This window comes from Amphiura filiformis, chromosome 13 (assembly GCF_039555335.1).
Source record: "Amphiura filiformis chromosome 13, Afil_fr2py, whole genome shotgun sequence".
NCBI lineage: Eukaryota > Metazoa > Echinodermata > Ophiuroidea > Amphilepidida > Amphiuridae > Amphiura > Amphiura filiformis.
The window spans coordinates 46,746,434-46,774,410 of NC_092640.1; the positions used below are offsets into that span (position 1 = coordinate 46,746,434).

The window sequence follows — 27,977 nt, forward strand, 5'->3', positions numbered from 1 at the left end:
TTAAGCATTTTAGTGCAAAACATCAGAGGTAGCAGCTTTGTGATACTAGATACTTTGTGTATATTGTACATGCACACTACCTAGTACGGATTCATAGTAGGTTGTGACTGCATATGTGACGTGGTATATCAAAACCAGGCGGATTTGGGCATGGAATTTTATGGGGTCAAAGGTCAATAACACCTCAGAGGATAACTAATAGTTTTTCACCTGTGCTTCTGAATGAAGGTCTCAAGTAGTTCAATGTAATGGCAAATTGAAAACCAATTTTCTATTTTGACAATTAATATTGACCTTTGACCTCCACATCACATATTTTTTACATAATTTGGGCAACATGATATTGTTAGTTAAATAGATGTATTTATTTAATTAACTTAAAATTATGTTAAATAAGCAGTTTTCATTGCTTCAACTAGAATTGTTTTGCAATAACAGAATTTACATTTATATTGCAGTTGTAACTGTGTCAGAGACAAAAAGTAGGTACTTAGCTTGAATTTTGCTTCTTTCAAACACGCTAATCCAACAGGTGCGAGCACGAGATACATGGTCTCAGCATAATGTGAGATTTCTATTGAATTACAATCCAGATGACCATCCATGTCTTCGCGGTCTATGCTGCCACAATGTTGGATGACTACTTGTAACAGCAAAAAAAAATAAAGCAATCATAATTTGCACCCAAGCAAGTTTGTTTTTAAAATATTGTGTATGAGACCCTGCAAATATATCATAGATATTACATATAAATAAAAACAAAATGCAAATTAAGGCTAATTACATAACAAGTACATGTACAATGGTTATAAATTTGACTTCTGGTACCTTTTGAATGACATTGAGTTCCTTGAGCACTACCTACCGATCTAACATTACCTCTGATTGGTCAATTACGTGATATCTTCACTTTAATCACCAATCAGAATAGAGCTTTGCAAATAATTCACCCCAATTTTTTTTTGTGTGGTGAAATTATTCTAACAATGTTGCTGATTGGGCCAATTAATAATAAAAACTTCTTATTGACCAATAGGCAGGTAGTTCTCATGGGGTTAAACCCATGTCAATGTAGTAGATCAGTAGACATGTTTATTCTGTGATTATAAAGTGATAGATTCATTAAAAACAAACCTTATAACATGTTTGGTACATGTAAGGGTAATCATACTTGGTAATTTTGGTGTAAGTAGGGTAAATTATAAACATATTTGCATAGAAAAAAGCTGAAAATATTTTGACATAACTTTGTTAAGATGTAACAATTATTTTTCATAAAGTATGTATTCTAAAAATGATCTTTTGGAAATTATAGAAGCAAAGTAAAATGATGTATAAATTGAAAAATAAATAAAGTTATATATTTGGTAGTTAACACTTTTGTGTAATTTTTACAATTTCATTTTAAATTACAATGGACTTTAGCACTGCACACCATTAAATATCAAAGCAATGTACTAGCTCCAACTCGGTGATCTATGTTTGTTTATGTCGGACCTATCAACAAAACAATGAGCTTAAGTTTGTAAACTCTAGTTGTAGACTGATGGTAATTTCTGCCTTTCTTTTACTAAATTGTATTTTTCTTACAAGTGTGCTTTGGCTGTTCTGTGCAATAAAATACTAGACAATGCTTCAAGTTTCTCATGCATTTTGTATTTATTTGTGCCTCACATAATATGTACATATTTCAGATACATGGGTCTCACGGGAATAAGTTACCACATACATGTATTGATAGTTCTGGGTAGTCAAAAAAGGTGGGGTTATCAATATTTGAAAGGCAAAAAGCCTAAATAGCAGTATTCACAACCCGGGTGGGCACTCAATACATATGTGTTGTCATCACCGAGAAGAAATCCATGGGAAAGGGTACTTTTTTCACGCATAGTCGCAGTTCGTGGGGACCGCGAATAGGGTAGCTATTTCATAAAGGCTGGTTTTTTTTGCAGCATTTTTACCACAAGCTGCTCAGTGATTAGGGTTGGTATTTTCACCTGCTCCATGTCAGTGTTTAGGGTGTGAAATTTGAGGGCTTGCTTGATGATGACAACACATACAAGCATATAAGAGCCCCCCCCAATTCACAAATGTGGTGTGAGCAAGCACAATCAGTCTGAATTCAGGCATATTTAATTTTCAGTTTGTTATATATTTGCATCAATCATTTGTAAAGCTACATTTTGCCGGAAACCCATTGAAATTGAATATTTAGTTCCAAAGATATGAATACAAAACAATAGGCAACAAAAGAAATTATTTCCTTTATTTGGAAATAACAATCTGAAAATCAATATTTCTGATTTCCCGACTGATTTTGCTTGAGCACATCAAAAATAATTATATAATATTGAATGGCTTTGAGTGTGATACAAGAATATTTTTCTATCGAGTGCAATATATTCTTGTATCACACGAAAATAAGCCTTTCAATATTATTATTATTATTTATATCAGGCTTTTGCTATGCGGACCGGATAGCCACCGGATTTAACCAATGTAAGCTTAAATACCTTTTGACATTCTTGTTTTCTGCTCTTTACTCTCCAAAGACAATATCGGAATAATTATATATAGGTTTATTTGTAGATGTGGATTATTTCCTAAGGTTATCATCATCATCCAGAATTGATGAATGAATGAATTGCCGCGAATTAGTGTGATTTTACTTGTTTATACAGTACGAAATCTCCTGTGAGCTGTTATACAGTGTCTGTATTGTTGTGCTGTTGTATCATGACGCGTGTTGGTGCTATCACCATGGTAACGCGCGACGCATTCGAGATACTCGTACAATATTTAAAAAAATATTGTATTGCATCCGGGTATTTTGCAAATATTGTACAATATACAGTTTTATTGTATCGCTCAAAAGCCTGATATAAATAATAATGATTGATACCCATCAGGGCTCATACTGGTTATCTCCAATTGCTCCCTCCCTACACATGATTCTTGCATTGGTGACACATTTCTTAAACTAGTTTGGGATCCTCTGCAATGATAAATACTCAAACTGAAACTCAGAATGGGGGTTTGCCAATAGTATTCTTTTGAAATCATTTACTTCTGGAGCAATTCCCAAAATTTTTTCTTTGTGTCCATGGACATGTACACACACATACAAGGCCAATAAATGTCTTGAGGCGCACCTAACCAGATGTTTGATCTAATAACATTTGTGAACCCAGAACTAGTAACGACATCAAATGACCCCTAGACAACCTTTGACCCCAAAGCCAAGGCACCCTAACCCATGGATCATCATCATCATCCTTGGCTGCGGGCGGAGCAGATGACCACATTTCTCAATGCACAACGATCTGTGGCAATTGCAACTATCTGTTCTGTTTTAATCATGCCTTCATCATACCGTCGGTGTCCAGGGATCCTTTTGCCATGAGGAGATATATAAAGAGCATAGCTTCTAGCAGGCTCGTCCTTAGGTAGACAAAGGGTGTACCCAAGGAAACAAAGGGTGATGTACTCTAGGAATCAAAGCTAGGATTCCTTACACAAGTTGTGGGGCCAGAAACTGAGTCGACCTTGCTTTATGTAGGATAAAGAAAATAGTATTAAAACATTATTCATTTATTTTTAGATGGTCTCACAGGCCACATGAAAATTACTAGCAGTCTAGGTTGCCCATCCTTGCCTTACATGATCATTTATGATAATATTGTACGCTAAATCCTTATTTTTATCACGGTATAAAAAGTTTTCAGTACCATGATAAATGCATGCTTTTCTAATTGTCATTACTAAACCAAGGCGAGTTACAGACAATTTATTCATCAGGTATTCTCATCTAAGACACTGAATTACAATATTAGTAAATTTCCCATTTATTCAAAGTTCCGAGTATGCGATGGTGATCAAGTCTTCTACACTCTCTATGATTGTCATCACAGAGATTGATTGAATGCATGTTGTCATGCCAATCAGCATGATTATTTATCATTTCTGCTTTTGCACTCGTTTACACACAGTAAATATCTGAACAATTTGGACATTTACTTTTATTTATTTCTGTGTTTATGCCTTTAGTTGACAGTAACAAGATTGATACAGGCTTTCCTTATACTCATTTCCCATGTATCCAAGGCTTGCGTCAGAGAGAATTTGTCCGGTAGCCTCATCATCTGTGATGTCAGAATCCTGTGCACTGATGTCAGGAAAGGGGTTTGAGCTGCAAAACAAACATTCACAATCATTTACACTTCGTGCCACACTTAAACATTGTCAATTGGCTAGTACCGTAACCACTCAGGTATAAGCCCACCCCCCTAGATGGCAGATTTCACTTCAAAAATGGGGGTGGGCTTATAACCGGGGAGGGGCTAGTACTTGAATTTAGAAATAAGAAAAATCATCCCCATTTGTATATGCCCAATGTACCAGTAATTTCTATCATTTATGTCAATTTCTTAAAATTCGAAGTGTGGAATGTTAATTATCAACTAATATTTTTTATATTTGTTCTTAAATGTGAGAGAAAAGCATTGATTTGATTTAAGAACTTGGCCAAAATTTAGTACTGGGCTTATAGCTGAGTGCACCCTTGTTCCCAGAATGTTTTGAAAAATAGGGGGTGGGCTTATACCTGAAGGTGGGCTTATACCCGGGTGGTTACGGTAATAATATACAGAGACTTGCTGGCTTTTCTTGTTGTTTAACATTAAGCACTATACCTTGATCCGGGAGGACTTGTATTTCAAGTTGATTATCACCCGCTTACAAAAAAACAAGTAAGAAGGGTCTTTTTCCACGGCCGGGGCGTGTTACATGAATATATCACCTTAGGGTATCCAAAGCAGCAAAAATTCGAAAAAGGGTACCATAATCACATAGATGTTACTCGAAGAGGGTACTTTTTGAAAGTCCTTGTACGTGGGTGATATACAACTTGAGATAAAATTACCCCCTGGTTCTTGATATAATAGAGCTCTCTACATATTTACAGTCCCAACTCTTTTATCTGGCCCGCTTTTATATTGATCTCTTTATAATCCAGCCGTGTGATCTTCACAGGTGTTTATAGTGCTTTTAATACCATTAGAGTATTAGTAGAGCATTGCCCTATATTGATATTGAACCAGAGGTATACTTCCCTACATGAAATTTGGCCCAAATGAACCCATGAAGCAGCACTCACTTGCCCATTGAATTATATGTGAAAATGTTCATTTTGAAATTGCTCTTATAAAAGACAATCCTTATAGTAGGGATAACCATCAAAATTTCATGTTGACCCTATTGCTACAAAAGATTGTTTTCTGAGTAGAACTAATCAACAGAAGTATTTTGGTGGTTAAATGGTCAAAATCGGTCAAAAACTTTTCAATTATGAATTATCAAAGTTTCCCATTCTGACCGGTCATTGGAACGAAATAAAATGACAAGGTCCAAAAATAGCAGTTGGGAGCAAAATTGGCATAAGCATATATTTACCTTTATATATTTCTTTATTTTAACATATTTGCAAACATGAAACAAGCATATTGTGAAAGTATCAAAGGGGTTTCTTATGAAATGGCACTTAACTAGTCACTGGCATAACTTATTTTTTCAAACCAAGGCATTGAAATCATGCATTTAGAGGACATTTGCCAAAAATCATCCAAGATAGCCGATATGGCACAAAATCAAAATTGCACTAAGTAGGTGAACTTTTTTTCACAACCAAGAATTTCAATGTTATTGGGTTTAATATGACCAATTAGTAGGTGTATGTAAACAAAATCTTAAGTTTTGAAGGTCATTGACTCATTCACAACAATAGAGATTATCCTCATCATGCTCATGTGTATTCCTGTAGTATTCCTCATTCAAACCAAAGTAGCACTCAATACATTATGAGTATCTTTGTTCAAACCAATTCAATGCTTGACCTCAGAGTTACCTGCATGACTATCGCGGGCTATTTTGAAACAGTTATGGTTGCACATTCAGGTACTTCTTTTGAAAGTCCTAAACAAGGTATAGCCAGCAGCAAGTTGTAGATATTATAGGCCTAAATATAAGAAAACGTTTAGGGTTAAGATCAGGTGAACAATACATCGAATGAGCACGAAACTTCACATTTATGTTCAGAAAGGTGTCTTCTTAACATGATAAAAATTCCAAAGGGAAGCTGGTGATTTAATTTGTAACTCGAGATCTACTTGTTCAATTTTTTAACCTTTTTACAGAGGGTATGATAGAGGTATTACTGGCAACTCTGCCAAATTACAGCTCAGTAGGCCACATTTTTCACCTGATCTTACTGATTTGAATATTTTGTGCCATTCTTGAGCAGTGCTAAACTCAGCCACTGGCAATTTAGCGCACTGTGGCGATGGACCAATTTTGACTCGCACTTACAGAAAAACAAAATAAGTTATGTTGCTGTAATTTGCAAGATAGTTACAAAATATAATTGGCAGTAACTTCCCAAATTTTACAGAAAAATATTGAAAAATAAAAGAATGAGATCAATTTAGAAATGTATGTGCAAGCAGTGCACAGTTGAGCTCCCTGCATGTCTATGGGAGTGTTCTAATCAAGTTGATGGTTCATTGGTCATCCCTACTTATAGCTTCTTATGCAAATAAGCTGATTTGTATAAGAAATTTTCATGTGTAAGAATCCACATTTTGGTAGCATAATCATGACCTGGGTGACCTTGATGAGAGATGTATATATATTGAGCTACCCTTTTGTTGTCCCATATATTTAGCACTTTGGATTTTATGTTTCTTGCTATTTATTTTGAGGGATATCGATAGGCTCTGCCTTGCCAATATTTTTTAATTCTATTTAGTTGACATGTAATCACAATTTAAGATCTCATAATTTCCCATTTGAAAAAAAAAAAAAAAACATGCTTGTAGACTCACCATCCAAATATCTTCTATGGTTTTGACAATGTCAAGATTGCTAAAATGAGCACGATGAGTGATGGTTTATCAAATCTGGGCTTGAGTTTTGTCAATTGCTACACTTGCTTGCTCATTCAGAATGTTTCAAGAGTTTCTGGAACCTCCTAGAGTAAGACATTACTATACTAAGAATTTCAATTGAATGACCACAGCATTCAACAGCTGTATTCAATCAAACCGCAATCGTATTTCGCATATTTCAAGCTACAACGCATACGCACGAACTTGGATACAATACTAACCAATCACGAGTGCGTTGGCATGGTTGGATTCACTTCATGCACTTCATCACGCAGTGTACGCAAAAAAATCGTCACGCTATGTCAGGCTGTGTTCATTCAATTGAAATTTGCACTATAATTGTGCTATATTTATAAGCAGCATTTCTCACCATAATCCTGTGTACTTGATGCATCATACTGTGGACTCACTTCTGGATACTTCTCTGGGACAGTCAAGGCTATTGGTGGAACACTTGGTAATCGCTTGTCCTCTGCAAAATATACAAATATATCTATCAAAATGTCTGTCACGAGAAGATAGTAAATTTTAAAAAACTGTTGCCAGTGGGCAGATGAGAATGTAGGGCACCATTTTGGTGCCATGCCCTGGGAATAGTTTATTTTGTATAAAATTCTATGAACTACAGGGCATAGTGAAAACCAAGCCCCTACTTTTAACCAAACAATGACAGGAATCTGTATATTTTGAGGTATATAATCAAAACTATTCCCCGAGGGAAATAATATGGGTGATTAATAATTGACATGATTGGTTCATGAATATTTATGAGGTGTGATAGCACAATGCACCATATGCTTGCCAGCAAAAATTGAGAAAAACAATTTTGGTAGCAACTTGACTGCAGACTTGATTCACTGAATTGTTGACACTATTTGTTGCAGAGTTTCCTATCTATGCATTGATTTCAGATGATACAAATCACAAAGAATTTTGTGATTGCGTAATTGCAGAATACGGGGCACCACTCTCAAACTAGGGTTAGGATTAGGTAAGAGCATAGTAGGGTTAGGATTAGGTAAGAGCATAGTAGGGTTAGGATTAGGTAAGAGCATAGTAGGGTTAGGATTAGGTAAGAGCATAGTAGGGTTAGGATTAGGTAAGAGCATAGTAGGGTTAGGATTAGGTAAGAGCATAGTAGGGTTAGGATTAGGTAAGAGCATAGTAGGGTTAGGATTAGGTAAGAGCATAGTAGGGTTAGGATTAGGTAAGAGCATAGTAGGGTTAGGATTAGGTAAGAGCATAGTAGGGTTAGGATTAGGTAAGAGCATAGTAGGGTTAGGATTAGGTAAGAGCATAGTAGGGTTAGGATTAGGTAAGAGCATAGTAGGGTTAGGATTAGGTAAGAGCATAGTAGGGTTAGGATTAGATAAGAGCATAGTAGGGTTAGGATTAGTATAACAGTTAGGGTTAGCATTCAGCAAATTTGTCACACTGGATCAATTTCTTTAAGTCTCAGGCTTGATTCTCATCTACGACTGGACTTCTGAAAATACTGACTATCCTGACATCTTCCTTTGGATGTCTGAAATCTTCCTTTGTGGTTGTCAAGATGATGAAATATGCATTGTTTACAAAGACTCTACCTCCAGACAGGTCTTACCAGGCAGGCCAGTTTAGTTTATCTAGTAGCAAACTGTGGAGAGTATCTTCTTTTGGGCTCATTTATCGCCAACATTTTGCTTGATCATGAGCAAAAATACTGCAAATTTCCAGGCGCAAATTGTTGCAGTGGGTAAGTGAAAGAATTTGTACCCGCACTCCTCTATAAATATTCCTTGTGTGTACCCTACTTAGAACCCCAGGACAAAAGGATACACACCATAAATATCTTATGCTTGCCACTCCTCAAATGCCTCCTGATAGATACATCACAGAATAACTTTGATTGTCTTTACCCAATCTACTTGATTACAAAAAATAGACTTACCTAATTTGCATATGAGATGTATGTCTTTGCCCCCACTGTGGTGTGCTGGGTCCAAGCTCACCCTAAATTTTGTCGGTAACCTAGCCACTTCACCCTGTACAATATTAGGTACACCTCCACCAGAACTGGTCTCTGTATCAAGCTTACGTTTCTTGGCTGGTGGGTGGGGGAACCTGTATCAAATGATAACAAGTGACTAGTGTAAGAGTTGGTTGGATAAGATATGCAGAAAGATAAAAAACTTTGTATCAAAATTAGGAAACAGTTCATTAGCAATCACCAGGAATCTTTAGAAACTATTTAAGGAGTATTGCTGATACCAAATTTCAGTTCCTTCATGTGCAAATTTGTATCAAACTAAGGCCAAACCAAATAATCAGACCTGGATATTGGATCGGCATGACATATGCAACATTGGTAAATTTTCTTTGAACAGGCAACAACAGTGAGGATTTTAATGTTGAAAATGGTCTTTTTACATGCAAGGGTCTACTGACATGGTTTTATAGACACTCATTATTAGCTGAAGGAAAAAACATTCTCAAAAAATGTCAGTTTTGGAGAAAATTCAAATTTTTTTATAGCCACTTTTCATACCTGAATAAAATATTGGATTGGATATCGGCTGATATTATACAATCAATATCAGATATCAAAATTGGTGGACAAAAGTCATTTCAGCCTTATATCAAACCCATTTTATGATACCTTTTATACATGCAAGTTAAATTGAAGAGACAAATCCAAAGTGGTTGATACATACATGCAACACACATAACTCTGTTACAATTTCCCAGTGAACAAATAAGCCAAACTTACGGAATAGGAGACCCATGTAATGCACTTAAAGCAGGACCAAACGTCCTATGTAATGTATGGTTGAGTACAGGTGACTTGCTATGTGCTGCTACTGCATCTAGTAATGGCTGACACATGTTCTGTGGTTTACTAGAAAGAGCTGTTGTGGTAGCTACTGTACTGCTAGCGCTCCCACTAGGAGTCTGTAAATGGTCAAAATATACAATATCACATGTAAGAAAGAAGGCAGTCAGCACTGAGAATAAGTGGATGTCCCTTCTCAAAACATAGCCACAATTTACACACAAATATTCAGTGTTTCAAATGTATATTTTCATTGCTGGTTATTAAATTAACAGTTACATTGACAATGATGATCAAATTTCCAGTGACTTATTACATGTGGTACAAATCCGGGTTTTTTTTTGGGGTGGGGGCAAGAGGGTGAATTCAGCAACAATGTAGAAAGTGACGCATTAAGCTGAATTTACACCTTCTGATCTATCCAGTCACATAATATGAATGCTGCACAAACTGTCATAGCACTAGTGTTAGGTTGTTCTCCAGGAGCACTATGCGTTGAACATATCTCAAGTTTGCCACATAATGTAGTTAGTGTTTCTAGATACAAACAAATATTTCCATTGTTCAAAGTTTGTTGAACTGTCCAAATTATCTAGATAATGAAGACACTGTCCACATTACCAGAAGATATTGAACAGTTCATCAAACTTCCAAACAAATGAAATTGGTAATGAAACAAGAGAAAGATGAAGATGTATATAGCTAGTGAATGACACTGTGTAAACAAGAATCTTATTATACACTATAGAGTATAGCATCAAGTCCATCTTAACCAGCACCTGTCCTTACAATTACATCACAATAGCATGTTCATTGATTGTCTTGTTGGGGTTACTGGCAGATGATGATAATGAAATGATAATTTTACGGGTGGATGGACTTGTCAAGTAGGGTCAGTCGGTCTGGATTTTTTTCTTTTCTGAAGGCTAAAATTACCCTAAAATATCACTGAAAGCTTGAAAATTTGGCACAAATTGTATGATTTTTTTGCAAACATATTTTGAAAATGTTCTGAATTATTTTGAAAAATTTTCAGTCAAAAATAAATAAATTTTGGACCCCTTAAACGGCTGCTTTTACACTATTTTAGCAACAAGTAAAAAACATAAATTTTCAAAATGCAAAATCTGGGTTGTTTTTTTTGTTCACCTAACAATGCCATGCACCATGTACTTACAGGTTGTTTGTTGAAGTCCATCTTGACTAGCACCTGCTCACATCTCAATAACATGCTCAGATTGACTTTCTTGTTGGGGTTGCACAGAATCTCTAGCAAATTCTTCATCTTGTTGAGAGATACATCCTTGGTGTTATCTGGATGGAGATGAATTTTATATGAAATAGTTAAATCACTGACAGATCACCCAACAATGTAAGTGTGTGCCCAGGGATGTAAATGGGCAACACATCCATTTCTAGAAAATCCATCTGGTCCTTAAACAAGTGGCCGGTAATTAACATTTAATTTCCTCAAATCTGTGTCACGCAATGTTTAAGAATTGTTGTAGAGCGGTATATCTACAATGCTAGCCACAAGTCTTGCTACAGTTTTGATAGGTAATGTAAATAAGCCCCACTCCCCTCAATCAATGTTAAATCCTACTTTTTGGTCAAGCGTGCCTAGTGGCACCCAACATTGATTGGTGGGGAAGGGAGACAGTTGGGGCGTTAGGAAAAGGTTTAGGCTTGACACCAAAGAAACCGCCATTTCATCACATCAAAAATATTGGAAATAAGGCCATAATATAGTGTACGTTTTCCGTAAGCGTCCCAACACATTTTGACGATGATTGTAGGACCCGACTACATCTCGTCCAATATTTTAAAACTCGTAGCTCGACCAATAAATATGGGCTCAATCGATCCAATTTTATATCAAAATTGGAATGAAAAATGTTACCTAGCCTGACAATCAAAACAATTATGGTAGCTAGTGGAGATCCAATGTACCAGCAGGCCGTTGCAACTCATATACTAGCGCAATACAAAAAGGTGGCGACAGCGTTGGCTTCCCCTCTGTATTACCATGCGCTGACATGGCGTACGATTGCGTCAAATTGATTCATGGGCGGGGCCATATTGGAAAAGTAAAGAAAAATGCTGCTGCCACCACGATAGTACTAAAAGCTACCTAAAAAAATATGCGTAGTGCTGTGGAGACTTATGCTAATTAAAGAAAAATGCTGCTGCCACCTACGTCCACATGTTCCAAGTGTGACGTCGCTGTCCTCACGTCGACGAACGGAGTTTCAAGTCCATCACACTACGTGCTCTATATACTTAAACCATGGTACCAGGCTAGTCAAAATCTCTCTTTATGAAATAAAGGGTCTTGCAGTATCCATTGTACCTAATAGTGCCTGATACAGTAAAAATATAGGCAATGGGTAACTAAACCCATTATTCAAACATTTTACGGCCAAGAACACATTATTCGGTTGTAAAGGATACTGCAACACCCTTTATTCTATCTCAGCAAAAAATAGGGCAGTCTAGTGCAGTACCTATGCTTGATGTGGTTTGCATAAGGTGTGAGTTGGGCGCACGTAAGTTAATTTACACAAGCGTAAGACCACTGTAATGCATGCATGCTAACCTCCCTCTCTGCTAGCCTTATTAATCATTCTTTGTAATGGTTCCTGATAGACAGATAACTGCTTCCACTTCTCATAGTAAGCCTGGTCCTCTGCAGACTGGGACTGTGGTGTACGACTTCTACTCTGTGGGCTTGGCACTGGACCAACTGATCCTGGACCAACTGAACTAGGACCTACGCTGCCAGGACCTCCAACAGATCCTGGTCCTACTGAACTGGGGTTGCCTGTGCATAGGAAGATAATGATAAAGTCAGTTTGGGTAGATATTCATTCATTGCAGTTACAAATTTAAAGCAATACCGTAATTACTCCATTAAACACCCCGGGGGGAGTGACATTTTTTAAATAGGGAGCGTCTAGGATCAATGACTTCCAGTTCAATTCCAGATTTTGCAATGTCATTTACGGCATATCGCGGCAATTACCGATCATGTGTGGACCCTGGTAAGGTGACATGCCCCTAGTGAATATGCAATTCACACTAACAGTGTTCAAGATCTTGGTACCATTTGGGGGCCAAAATGAGTTGAAAATTCAGTTACTGATATTATGGTCAAAGGAACTTTTTCTAGGGTGAAATTTTATGCAGATTATGAATCTGTAATCAGAAATGAAAAATCTGCTTTACTTTGTTTTTCCTATGCTTGTCTATGCTAAAATGCCAGCAAATAACGCCCCAATATTATAAATTAGGATTGGCAAAAAAATCAAAACTCAAAAAATATAGTACCATTCAGGCAAAATTGAAGATAAACTTGTTATTAGCAACTATTTTGGGCACAACGAGTTTGCATTTTTTATCTCAAAAGCTTGTTTGGTTTTTGAGTTTTGATTTTTTTTGCCAAATATTAATACTTTTTACACGCCTGCAAAAATTAAGGGGGTAGGGGACACATTTTAGTTGATAACCTCAAATATGATGAAAGTAGTTAGTTTAAATTTAATACCAGCATCTTCCAATTAAATTTTATGAATGTCAGAAACCAAAATTTTACCATAAGTGGCCAATTTTCGGGAATCATTTGTTACAGAGACTCCAAATTTTGGGTAAACATTATGAAAATATTAAACAAGTTATACTTAAGTGATTGTTTTAATGGAATAAACATACCTTTGTCTAGTCCAAAACAGAAATGTTTTATAGACTCATAACCGGAGCGATCTTAATCAAGAAACGGTAAGATCGTCCGGTGTACTGAGTCTAATAATTTAAATCATAAAATAAACACTATTTAATGGTTTGAAATCTACTGTGAAAAAATTGTCATCAAAAATGCCCATTTTTAGCAAAAAAAGGACCCCAAATCAATTTTTTTCTCTTTTCTCAAAAACAACATGAGATGCCAAGTTTTTAGTTCTAAAAAATGAATCTACACATAATTTTACCCTAAATATGAACATAAACGTTATCACTGTTTTCACTCCTAAATACTTTTCACACTTTTGGCCCCCTAATGGTATAAAGACTTGAACGCTGTCTTAAGCACATCTTGCCAAAGTAATTGAGAGAATGATTTGAGTGTGACCTACCTGGTGTGTTGAGGCCTCCAGCAGGTGATGGGACACTAGCTGGGCCCCTACTGCTTACTGGTGATGGCACTGGATGCTGTGGTGATGGTGATGGGTGTAGGTAACTCACTGGTGATGCCATGGGCTGAGAACTATAGGAGCATAAGAAATAACGCATGGCAGGAAATCGCTTAATTTATTTAGGATGTGGTGTTTTTTCACATTGAAAATGTTTCATAACCTTATATAAACTGACATTTAAATGTTATTAAAACATTTTGACCAAACCAAAACATGACCAAAATTTTAATCTTTAATCATTCTAAGAACTAAGTATAGTTCTTGGGAACTAAGTATAGTTAAAACTAAGTAGAGTAATTCCAAAACCAAAACATGTTTATAATGTTTTAAAAACATTTTTGTGTTTGCTGGGATATTACACCCAGTTTGCTGTATATAATCTTGAGAGTGACACAAAACACAAGCTAAGTAACAACTCAATTGCTGGCTAGGTGTAAGCATTTGCACACAAAGTTTATAAATCACTTGTCTCTCATTTGAAAACCTACCTTTGGGCTGGCGATGGCGAATGTTGCTGAGCTCCTGCAGACTGCAATAATGAAACATTAAAACTATCCAGTTAATGTTGGGCACTTAGCTTGGACATAAAGTTGCATCAACTAATCTAGCAGTGTTTTTATACAAAGGCATTTCAACAATTTTTGTGTATTGCCCTTCTTAATTTCAGTAAGAGCTGTTTAATTTTGGAATTGGTGGTTGGTAATTGGGATGTGAGTACTGAAAATTAAGTAAAATATGTGTACAACCACATTTACTATCACTATCAGAAGAGAATGGAATCGTACTCACTGTGAATAAGAAACTCAAAACACAATAAACATTACTAAGCCATTAATAGAATGAACAATGACCACATACATGCATAAAGATAAAATGAGAGCTGGTTATTTACTTCACACATTTGAGTATAGGGCAGGCCTTCTCAACTAGTTTATTTGAAGCGCCAACTGGGAAATTTTAGTGATCATGAAGTGCCAACACGTTAACATGGTTAAGGGAGGATTTTGCTACGGAGAGCGTGCGCGACCGAACACCGTAGCGGGTGGGGTCTAGGGGCGGCCTTATGGCCCCTGGATCAGGGCCGGATTTACCTTTTTAGGGGCCCTGGGCCAGACCAAAATTTGGAGGCCCCATACGCACCGTAAGGAAGGCATGTGCATGCACTCAAGTGGCAAGGTTTGGATTTTACTATGACATTTGCGCAGTAAGCGCACGAAAACATTTCCATTTTAAGCTATTTTAGCCCTAATTTTGCTATATAAAAAGGCTATTGCGCGAGAAGCTGCAAAATTTTGCAATATTTGTAGGCTATTTTGGCCCAAAACATGGTGATTTTTGACTTAAATGGAAGATGCACACTGCACATGGCAATTTTGGGGGCCCTCAAAATTTGGGGTCCTGGGCCCAGGCCCATCTGGCCCTATGGTAAATCCGGCCCTGCCCTGAATGGGTCCAGTGAAAAAGTGTCGGCCGCGGGGGGTCCAGGGGGCAGCGCCCCCGGAAGCTCTGAGATTTTAGGGCTTTCTAACTGAGGCTCAGATGTGGTATTTTCACCCCTTTTTTGTTAAAAATGTATGTGACAAAAATTAGTAAATTTACCATGCGCCACTGTGGCACCACTTGATTAACTCCAAGCGCCACAAGATGGCCCTCCAGTTGAGAAGGCCTGGTATAGGGTTATGCATTATTTGGCTGATAATCTGCAGCTTATAGTATAAGCATTACAAAAGATTATGTGTGTAGTGCTTATTGTGGTAACAGGTGCATATGATGTCAAACAAGATGTTGAAGCACACCCCTTGATTCTGTGTGTGTGTGGGGGGTCTGACCTCTGTCATCAGAGGTATTAGTGGATGAGCAGGGGGAGCTGGGAGGTACCACATGGGGAAGCAATGCTGCACTTTTACCATAGGTAGTTTTTTGAATCCTTATGACTAGAGCAAGTTTAAGGTGTTATGGTGCAAAAGTTGATGACCTTTTCCTGCCAAAAACTACTCCAGTTCAATTGCTATCATGCATTTTTGTGTACCCCATGATGTCAACTATCTTTAGTAGCAGTACAACTTTGCCCCTTCCCCCAACTGGTACCAAACACCCCATCTCAGGTGGTCAGGCTCATACACTGTAACAACATATACATATGAATAAACATCATTATACCCAGTTCATATTGTTATCAAATGACCTATGGCTGGTTAAAAGTTGTCAACTTCTTCACACCAAATCTAAAATTGAATACAAATATCCACTACCTGAATTTATTAACGCAACTCCAGAAATCCCTCATAACAAATGTGTTATAATGTATTTATTCTGTTAAGAATACAGATTGACGATTATGCCAGAATTATTCCAATACTTAACCTTGGATGTATTTCCTTTAAGTTGACTTCAATTCGTCAGTAGAATACAACACTGACATAAGTCGAAAGTGCATTTTTTATGACTTTACAGGCGAAGCAATTGTCTGTTTTACGAATATTTTTCTAATCATATAAATGCTGTTAATTTGGTTCTAATCAAATAAAGAACTTACTAATTTAGATGTTGTAAGTGCATTAGCCATTCTTGCAGTGAATGTAACACTGCATTAAATGGCACTTATGTCTGTGTTGCATTCTACACTTGATTCTTATAGAATGCAACACACACTTATGTTATGTCAATGTTGCATTCTATGCAAATCAAGTGTAGAATACAACACACACATGTAATGTCAATGTTGCATTCTATGCAAATCAAGTTTAGAATGCAACACTGATGTATGTGCCACTTATGTCAGTGTTGCATTCTATGAAAAGTGTAGAAAGCATTTTCCCTGCAACACTGTAAGTGGTACTTATGACAGTGTTGCAGGCAACAATAAAATGTTACTATATTTTATTTTGAAGCTACAATGTGAATTAAAATGTGTATTACCATGTTTCAAATTTCACCAAAATCTCAATTTTGCCAAAAATATCACTTACGACAGTGTTGCATTCTGCCAACAAATTAAGTTTTTCCTTCTGTTAACATAACTGACTAATACTTAAGCAAGATACATGTGTAAGTCACTATAACTACATAATGATATAGAAATGGAGATGGACTACAAGCTACTCAGTCAATTAACTATCACTACAGTGTACAGATTATTGCTGCATACACCCAAAGAGCTGCCTATTCAGTAATGGGAATTACAAGAAAGTATGAAGTAGAAATGCAACTGTTTTTAGTTCACATTAGCTGCAATTCATCATCAAGTTCTACTTAACTTCCAAACTGTCAAAAGAATTATCAGAATATACTGTTTCTAAGAAGAATATAATTGTAGATATTCAGATAAATAGCATAACGGAAGACTTTAAAGAAAGGTAAGTTCCTCCTAAAATATGCGCTTTCATGCAATACAGCAAAATTCTAACTAAACTTGGTATGGAATAGATGAACCACTAGATACAACTACACAATATAACTGATTTAATGAATGCCAGGCCATATTTGGTTTAAAATACCGTAAACACTCTATTTGTGAATCAAACTTACTCTTGACAATTTGAAGAAATATTTTACAAAAGTTTTCATAAATGGTCTTTGTCATCATGTATGTCAACAACTTGCTATTGGAGACACAGTGCTATTGGAGATTAGACTTGTTTGATTGTTTTACAGCATTTTATCCAATCATGTACCTGGCTGTGTTACCATGCCAATATCACATCAACACACAATACAGAGTATTATTGGGCTATTCCATTTAGAATCCACACTACCCCTGTGGAAGATTTTGGAAATATCTGCCACAGAGGGAGTATGTGTTTCAAATAGAATAGGCAGTTGGGTAACTTCCATTTGAAAAACTCACCCCCGTTCTGGAAGATATAGGTAAAGCCATTATACAGGGGGAGTATGGGTTTCAAAATGATTAACCCTAACTAATTAGATTTGAAAAACATACTCCCACTGTGGCAGATATTTCCAAAATCTTCCACAGGGGTAGTGGGGATTTTAAATGGAATAGCATTATTCCACAGAATCTAACAGCATACACATCTTTGATTTCCACATTGTGAATGCATGAATGCAAGAACACATACAACATTATTGCATTCTGCCTGCCAGTGTTGGGCAGTGTGTTTCCATGGAGTCACTGTGATGCTGCAAGTCTCCCTAAAGATGATTACCATATCACAGTTTCACAAACCTCCCTGGATCCATACAGATAAAGTATATATCTAGTTACTACCTACAACTTAACAAGAGTCTACGATCCAGATCTGATGTCACAAGTCGAGAGTTGTCAAATCGATCAACAAACTGGAATCGTTCTGCTGAAGAAGGTTGTAGTCTTAACGAATGGAAATTTCAGGTGAGCTACTTTATGTGTTGTGAACAAAAGTTCAACCCTTCATTCATTTATTGAACATAGTTATATTATCATCATAACAAAATCCATGAAGGATGATGACCATCTGATGAGTTCTTGATGACAAATGTAACTGTACTCCAGATGCTTTCATAGAAGTAGATGATAGGGTTGGGATTTTTAAATTTTTTTTTTTTCTTTTTTTTCGGTTTTGTAGTCCCTGGACCTAGACCTAAATGCTAGGATCATTCATGGTTGACCTAAAAAAAAAAAAAATTTCAAGATGTTTTATATTTTAATATGAAAATTGATAATTTGTATTCATGTCATAGTCTATTAATGATTTCAAAATGCATTGAATTTGAATGCATTTTGAAATCATTAATAGAGTATGACATGAATACAAAGTATCAATTTTCATATTAAAAATACAAAACATCTTGAATTTTTTTTTATTTTTATTTTTTTATTTCGGTATCCGGGCATGGAATTCCTGCCCGGTACTCGCTACCCGGCGGGACTCGAATTCCGGGACTCGGTCCCTACCTTAGTAGATGATAACCTTGATCTCAATGTTTGAAAAGCAGCTTTTTATACAGTATGTCTATGGAAACCTAAAATAGTGAATATTCTCAGTCATCCACTCGTTAAAATCACAAAATTTTGAATTAAATTTAATACTGAAACTTACTTGTAAGTTTCAGTATTAAATTTTGAGGTTTGTGATGGTATTAGAGGCAACGTAGCAAGTTGTAAATTTAAAAATTTACAACTTGCTACGTTGCGTCTGATACCATCAGACTTCATCAGGCAACTGACCCATTGGGCTGGACGATTCCTAGTTGTCTTCAAGTATCACATGACCAGCCCAGCGGGTCAGCTGCCTGATGAAGTCTGATGGTATCAAACACAACATAGCAAGTTGTAAAAGTTATAAATTTATTATTTATTTCTTTAAAAGTAAGTCCCAGTATTAGATTTAATTCTATGGAAAGCTATTTATAACTGTGCATCCTAACAAGGAAATCCAAGGCTAATTAATGAATTATGTAGCACTTTTACAGTTGTAACTTTAATTAACGTTCCTTCCCTATTTTGATTTCTTTTTAAACTGACACTTCACTACAGTTCAAGGAAAGACATGACAAGTCTAACATTGAGATAATAACACATATTGGGCTCAAATTGGCAAAGCTGTGTAAGTCTTGGTGAAATTACACCTTGTTGACAGTATCAACCATATGGCCACATAAAATTTATTTTTTTGGTTATCGTCCGGAGGATTTTATGAAAAGAAGGTGGGAGGGTTTTTTCAATGCAAATTGGCCTTGCTAGCAGTTGTAATAGTTTTTCAATGCATTCTTGGAAAACGATGTGGTAAAACTGGGTATTGGTGAATCCAACGGACGAGGACACATCAATGATCAATAAATGATACCTTGAATATATGAACAACTGGAAAGAAAAAGAGCAGGGTCCACCAACTTGACGTGAGGAAACAAGTAAAATACAGACTAGATGGTATGCAGAGGGGGACAAAAACAGCAAATGTAGACATTATAAGTAGGTAAAGTTCGATAGCCAAAATTTACCAGTGCCAAGACCTACAGAAGTGCTAAACCTGCAAAAATAATCGGGATCAATTGGAATCCAAAAGTGCACTAGAAGTGTCAGGAAAACATGCAGTACAAGTAAAAAGAATGCTTTATGGTAATACCATTGTTGTGGCGATATATTATTTTATATCCCGTGCCTTCTATTTTAATTTATTTATTTAATCAAAATTATGGTGTCATTCACCCCGAGTGAGATCACTCTCTTGTATCATTTCGATTAGACTATCGTAAAACGTCACAATGGTCTTTTGTAAACGAAGGTTTTGTGGACGACGCAAACTGAGAATGAATTGTAGCTTGTGGCAGTCAGTCAGAGGTATAACATCTCTCCATAAACTCTCTGTGTGCGTCAAGATTTGAACACAACTTCTTAGTTTAGAGCGAGAACAATTCTCGCTAATTATTACTTGATAATGGAGTTTGTTCTACTCCTAGTTCACTTGTTAGTTTTAATATAAAGTTTCATACCGAATGAAGAAGATGTAGTAAGTAATAAATATAACTTAATTATCAGTAAATTGTGGTTTTGATTGTCTTCATGTTTGTGTGATAATATTTGTGCTTGGCTGAGTATGAAAGCCTAAATAAGACCCTGGTCGAACTTCTAGTTCTATGAAGAACTTTATATTAGCGCCCCTACTCATGCCAAATCTACGATGAAGAGACGATGAACCGAATACCAATCTGAGGGGCTAGCCGAGACGAGTGAACCAAGACGCATCTACCAAGCCGTGTGATTATTCCCTGGTACCTACCTCGCCGCCTAAAAGATTTAGCGAGTCCTATTCCCAAAAGTTCTTTATTAGACCATAAAAAGGTTTTATGATAATATCCATCTTAGCTTCCCTAAAACTTACATACAGACTGGGACACAACTTGGCCAGTAGGGACGCAGACTCAGATACCAGGGAGTGACCAGAGGTGGAAAAAATGCAAAATTTCCTGGGAATATAAAAAGTGTTGTTAAATATTTCCCGGTAGAGATGGCTGCGTAACACAGCGCAGGGGGTGTCTGAGGGAGGATGTGCCACCCTGAGAAGTTGAAAAATTTTCAAATATGGACCTAGGCTTAATTTGACACCAATTTGGTGCCATATTCTGATTATTCTCACACTTTTGACAGAAAAAATCTGATGTTTTAATCTGAGATTACCGAATTACCCACTTTTTCCCGGTGTGGAGTGACACAGATCAGATGGGTTGGACTGAACTCAACTACGTAATTCCCTTATATATCTTGGATCTTGATATGAACATTAATTACAGACACTCCATGACAACACTGACTTGGCTTCTATTGCATTCACAAGCAAGTGAGGCTGCTTTTATCCACATATACATTTATATTATTTAAAGTTTTATAAAATAAACCAACTGGACCTGACTTTACCCAGTTTAAATTCAAATGTACAAATGTACAAGCCCCAAATTCATGTCATTAGAATTACAAAGAGCACTCACCAACCACAACAGAACCTACTCCCTATTCCAGAAAAATACAGCACTAATTTTTTTGGATTAAAAAATATTATCCTGTTTTGCCCAATGAAACATAGCTAAATCCTAATCCTTAACTTGGATCTAACTGGCAATGAAAGCCAAATTTTAATATTTGGTCAAATTTTGGAAATAAGGGCCACAAACATGCATTTTTTTGTATGATGTGACAATCAATGCCAAAGACTTGTGAAAAGGCTACTTTCAAGTTATGCATTCTAATTTTAGAAAACATGTTTTCAAATCTATTTGAAAACCAAAAGAATTACATAGAATATTAAAATTATGAGCAAACTCATAGCCTGTACTCAATATTTTGAACGCTTAAGCCTTGTGACAAGTCTTAGAATTTTGTGACTGCAATTGTAAGAAAGCATGTAAACTTGCATGTTTTAGCCATGTTTTTTAGCCCATAAAACTGACTTTTATTGGCAGTTAGAACTAAAAGATTAGGATTTAGCTACAAAAAAAGATAATACTTTTTAATTCCAAAAAATAAGAGCTGTATTTTTCTGGAATCATGACAGTGTAAGATGAATTTGAATTAGGTGAAATCAAGCCAAGATACTACATGCAAATATGTGATATGATCTAATCAAACCAGGTGACTGGCCAGCATGGGCTAATCTGAAATACACACACAAATACAAGGCAAAAAATTGATAAAAGCTTGAAACTTTGCAACCAAGGGTGCAAGTATTTTAGCAACTGGACAATTTCATGATGATGATAACTTGTCTCCTTTGGGCTGATTGGATCATGTCACATAATATGGATCTGTCATGTCACATATAATGGGCTATTCCAGTTGAAATTCACACTACCCCTGTGGAAGATTTGGGAAATATCTCCCAAAGGGGGAGTATGTTTTTTAAATGTAATTGGTCATGGTTAATTATTTTGAAACCCATACTCCCCTGTATTATGGCTTAACCTATATCTTCCACAACTGGAGTGAATATTTGAAATGGAAGTTACCCAATTGTCTATTCTATTTGAAACTCCTACTCCCTTTGTGGAAGACTTTAGCTAAATCTTCCACAGGGGTAGTGTGGATTTCAATTGGAATAGCCCAATCTGAATCTCTAATGGTAAAAGAGGAACATGCAGTTTTCTAACAGACACAAATCTACAGTCAGTTTTTAGAGTTTTATCAAAATACACATCTTTCTGAAGCATGAATAAGGCAGCATACATTTCAAAACATATAGCCTATTTCATCAACGCAGGAGTTGGCTGATTCTAAGCATATTCTTTCAAAAGCTTCTGTCCAATTGAAGTAAATATCATTTTAAGAGCAAGAGTTAATAAATTACCAGTAATAAAATAAGAGATAAGCCACCAATTTGTTAAGTCCTAACTCGTCCTTTCATGAAGGCCAATCACACTGTCAGCACAGCCAACACTAGTGTATATATGCCTCAAATATCACATAACACTGCAGACTCATTTATTTAAAGAATACATATAACCTTATTTGTGAATCATCTAGATGCGTCATTTTAGATAAAACTCGTAACTGTTGATAATACAAGTTACCTGAGGGGACATCATACTATATGGATGGCCACCATAAGGGGACACAGGTGGCCTCTGAAAATAAGGTCAAAGGTTAGTGCAGGTTAGATTCATTCACAAACACTGGTGGCATGAACCACTGTAGATGTTATAGAGTAAAAAAAGGTGCAAAATCAGATGGTATGTCTTGCTTTTGGCCTACTCATAATTATGGTCAAACTTGATGTGCTAAAACAATCCTGTGCATGTTAATATTAATATATTGGACAACATGTTTAGATAACTAAACAATCAAATCAATCAATCAACATATCAATACAACAAATCAATCAATCAGTTAATATATCAATCAATTGTTAAGTCATTCAAGTTTAGCATTTTACACTTTAAGTGCAAAGTTGTATATTTATAATCTTCTGTGTCCCCCTCCATGTCTCAATTTCCAATTTTTTGACTAAGACCAGCAATTCCTAAAATCCTTCATGATTTGTTTTCTTAAAATGTTAATCGATGGTGCCAGTGATCAAGATCTGCATGATCAGAATGGCAAATATGGTGGCTAAGGTAGCTAACACTGGTTTTCCAGACATCAAACAAATTTAATTTTTTACACCCAAAAATATTATACATTTTTGGGACAACTCAAATATTTTGAGGACAAGCAGAATTTATGCTTAGGTTGTCCATTTTCCCTTATTTTGGACACTGAAAACAAGATATTATTATTTTTTATTCCAATACTGTAAAAATTTGATAGTTAGCATATGGTCACATGTCATGAATTGGTCATCTTTTGTGTAACATAATGTTAAATGATAAAAATATCACCAATTATGATTCACTTCAACACAACTTTTAATGAATACATTTTAGACCATTATAAGTATACATTTCTGGGAAGCTTATATTACAAGGATGCCAAATCAACAAAGTATAACATCATAATACAGGGTGGGTAAGAAATATACAGGGTGGAAGATCAACAAAATTAGCATCTTTCTTGTCATGGTAAACCTCATATTTTCTTTTTCTGAAAGCTATGTAGCTCAAAATAAATATGGATTCAGAAAGACATTGCATGGGCCCTTCAAACAAATTAGGAAGAAAAACTTTGGTATCTCTTATGCTAAACATACAGGGTGGTCAAAATTGTAAAATAATTTCAGAATTTGTATGACATTATCAATTCAAACTTTTTTCCTCCATGTCTGGCACTAAAACTAATAGCATAATTGAATTCCTCATCAAATTTCCTTAAAAATATGTGTACTTTTGAATAAGTAGGGTGTCTCAGGCAAGAGATAGGCCATTTAGAAATGTCGGAGCATTACGTGTACACTTTGTACAGTAACATATAGGGAAAACTGTCTTAATTAGCATTCAATTAAGCAATTAATTAGTTACATCTTTTGTTACAGTTGATCTACTATGAGGTAGATCTACAGTCCAGGATTATATATGTGCAATTTGTGGTCCATGCTAGTTGTACTTTTTAAGATACAAAGGTTTGAAGTTTGCCATATTTTCACAATTTTGTGTACAATCCTATGGGGCTCACCCGCCCCGGCTCACCCGCCCCGGCCCCTCCATTGACACATGTTACATATTGAAGTATAAATCTCAAAGTAGTTGTCTAATTGACTTGGGGTTTTTTGTATTTGATAAAGAACATAATTATCTACAAAATGACACCAAACTTTCTACAATAGGTATTATACTTTTAGAATAAACCAAGCTTGAAGTGCGAAGAAAGCGTTTTCATGTTACGGCCCCTCCATTTTTGGGTGACCTATTTGTGACATGCGACCATATGTGCTTACTGCTTACTATCGAGCGCTTTTGAAAACATGAAATTGTACCAAAGTCCAGCACTTTACCAACTGATCTAATGGGGTCAAGACACAGATTTGCAGGTTTACTTGCTTGTGTATAACTATGCGTATCAATGATTTGCTCAAAACTCTTTACACTTTTGTGGATGGGGCTCTTCATGTTTGCATGTTTTAAAAGTGCTTGATAGTAAACACATATGCTAACTATCTAGTTTTTACAGTAATTAGTGCTGTGTTTTTCTGGAATCAGCAGTAGTCAAGCTCTACTCCCTATTCCAGAAAAATACAGCACCAATTTTTTGGAATTAAAAAATATTATCAAGTTCTGCCAAATGAAACATAGCTCAATCCTAATCCTTTAGTTAGTCCTAACTGGCAATAAAAGAAAAATCACTATTTTACTAATTTCTTGAAAAAAGAGCCAAAAACATGTATTTTCGGCATATTTTCTGACAATCGAGTCACAAAAATCAAAGACTTGAAACAAGTCTAAGCATTCAAAATCTTGAGTATATGCCGACATTTTGCTATAATTTTCACTTGTTTGTGTTTCTTTATTTAAATTATCGGTTATCAGAATGAAACATACCTTTTCCAAAAATTAGACTGCATAAACTGAAATTAGTCTTGGTTCAAGTCTTTGGGCGTGATTGTCACAACATACGAAAAACACCCTAAAAACGCATGTTTTTGGCCCTTATTTCCAAAAATTGACCAAATATTAAAATTTGACTTTTATTGCCAGTTAGGACTAACTAAAGGATTAAGATTTAGCTATGTTTCATTTGGCAAAACAGGATAATATTTTTTTAATCCCAAAAACTTAGTTCTGTATTTTTCTGGAATAGGGAGTAAGGTAGGCGATACGTTTCACAAGCATCTGGGAACCTTTATTACTCACTGCTCATGTTTTAAACACAAACAGCTCAACAATTTTAAACAAGTAACTGCATATATTTTTGAACTGCAAAACTACTTCCACCTGTTAAATAGCCATAACAGACCATGTACCTGAGGTGTTTGAGCTGCCAGCATGGGTACATTATGGCAGCACATAATGTATTGTAGGATACAGCAAATATTCTCCTTATCCCCTAGGCACGTCTGTTTGATGTGATCATTTATTAGTTTTTCAAACAAAACATCATATACAACCCAATTTTAGGCTTAAACAGCTAAAAGCGATATCATGCTAATGTATACAGATGCTTTTGATTCATTTTCAACTTTAAAATTTTCCTCTTTAACAAAATTATTCACTTTTACAGCATTTTTTAAAGCTTTTCGGATATAAAATGTATCTATTTATGACAAAATTGATGGCGCTATTTAGTTACTGAAAATTACTCTGTCAAGCTTTTAATACAACCAAATTCATTTATTGTTTGATGAAATATGTTTATAAAATTTCTTTGCTGCTTGTTTCACCTATCCCATCTGTTTTAAAGGCAGTATTGACCACCTAACCCTTGCAAATTAAGAAATATGATTTTGGATAAATAGCGCCATCTATAGTTTGCATTTAGTTAATAATGAAGCCAATTCTATATACATCAAACAACCGTGATAGGCTACCTACCTGTTGCTGTGCCTGTTGTGCAGCCTGCTGAGCTTGTAAGCTAGCCTGAGCTGCAGCAATAGACGCTGCTTGCTGTTGCTGTCGCTGCGCATTCTGCTGTGCTGCTAACTGAGCTTGCTGTAAGGTCATCTGGCCCTGCATCTGCATCATAAATAGAGAGTGTGTGATTACTGATATGTTTTTCAAAGTGCCATTTCCATGTATTCTGCATAGCAGCTTCATCACAATTAACCCCAAAGTAACAGAATTGGTATAAACTCTCATTGTGGGCTACTTATTAGGAATTCTTAGTCAGTGGGAGTGGTCTATATGTAGACACATAATCTGATTGGACAATCACATGATTTTGGGTGTCGTCTATCAGGCTGTAGACGACCCCACGTCATTATAAGTGTTGATAACGCGTAACACGCTCATAGAGGTGCGCGTATGTATCGCTGTATGCGTGAGACCCAGTGCGGAATACTGCACGCCGCTTAGCAGTACGCTGCAACAAAAGATTTGAAGTTGTAAACAAGTTTCGATTATTTTAAAAAAAGGGGAGTTTTTATGACGGTAACTTAATTTTTGCTTTAAAAAATAGTTCACAGTTATTAAAATAATATTTAACTGACTAAGAATGAGCTAAGATTGCGCCGGCATTCACTACTCAAAATATTGGACCTGTCTATCACACGGTAGAGGATAGTCAAAATAAAAATTCCTATCGTTTATTCTCTAAGTATATGTTTTTTAGCCACTTATGCAATATTAGAATTGTGAGGTCAAAGTTTATACAGGGGTCATAATTCCAAAATATTCCTCTGGTCATAAGGTTTTAAAAAAAATATACACAGTTTGACCAATCTACGACTTATCATTGCGAAGTTATAAGCAAAAAGTCAAAGGTCAACATCTGTGCTCCACACAGGTTCAAACAGAAAAATTTCCTTCAACCTTTTCCAGAAAGTCATAAGTCATAGACAGATCAAACAATATATATTTTGATTGCTTATGACCAGAGGAATATTTTGGAAATGGTTTTAAACAAAAGTTGAGCAACTCTGAATTTGACTTCTTAATTCTAGGGTTGCACAAAATTCTGTTGATTGTATCACCTTAGGCTTGATTGATTCACTAATCTGATGTACTAAAGTTTGTTTGGCTTATAAGTGGCAAAAATTATGCAATTTTTGTTACTGCATGCGTCAATAAAGTCCCACATAAGTGTAAACCAGCCACACATTACCCAACGCGCAACTGAGTGCACACCATTCTATATCAATACATGATGTTATGAGTCTAATTTTTTGGTCAATTATATGCCGAACAGTTTATCAGGGTACAAACATGCAGTCAGTCCCTTGCCAATATTAGCAATGTTGACTCGTCAATGAATATCAACAGCAGATTTGCATACCGAGCAATCACAGACAAATGCATAGTAACTAGTTTACATGCTTAAAGCCCACAGAAGCAAGAAAAAATATTGGTCTACAGAAACTTTGGCTAGACCAAATGGGTTTCTGCCGTTAATGGTAAAATCAGATGACTTATTTAATTTGCACATCTAAAACTTCTCCATAAAGAAGTCATGCTCTTAAAAGATGGCTTCCCTGGGACATGTTTTTCATTAAAAATTGTAGTCCACCAGAACTTAAGGGCTGG

At 36.0% G+C, this 27,977-nt stretch overlaps 1 protein-coding gene across 3 annotated transcripts in view; it reads right to left on the minus strand.

The window, feature by feature from the left end:
• Positions 1-2,523: 2,523 nt before the first annotated feature.
• Positions 2,524-27,977, minus strand: part of LOC140168445 (uncharacterized) — a 37,445-nt gene continuing 11,991 nt past the window's right edge. For 2 of the 3 annotated variants that reach the window (XM_072191838.1, XM_072191840.1), the window contains exons 6-15: positions 26,331-26,471; positions 22,941-22,994; positions 14,429-14,469; positions 13,881-14,011; positions 12,350-12,574; positions 10,931-11,067; positions 9,691-9,872; positions 8,872-9,044; positions 7,312-7,413; positions 2,524-4,189 (exon numbers count right to left, since the gene is read on the minus strand). In XM_072191838.1, the coding sequence (XP_072047939.1) occupies positions 4,044-4,189; positions 7,312-7,413; positions 8,872-9,044; positions 9,691-9,872; positions 10,931-11,067; positions 12,350-12,574; positions 13,881-14,011; positions 14,429-14,469; positions 22,941-22,994; positions 26,331-26,471 (1,332 nt within the window). In that variant the 3' untranslated portion in view covers positions 2,524-4,043. The remainder of the gene's footprint in view (positions 4,190-7,311; positions 7,414-8,871; positions 9,045-9,690; positions 9,873-10,930; positions 11,068-12,349; positions 12,575-13,880; positions 14,012-14,428; positions 14,470-22,940; positions 22,995-26,330; positions 26,472-27,977) is intronic. The other variant, XM_072191839.1, reaches the window with a different exon arrangement.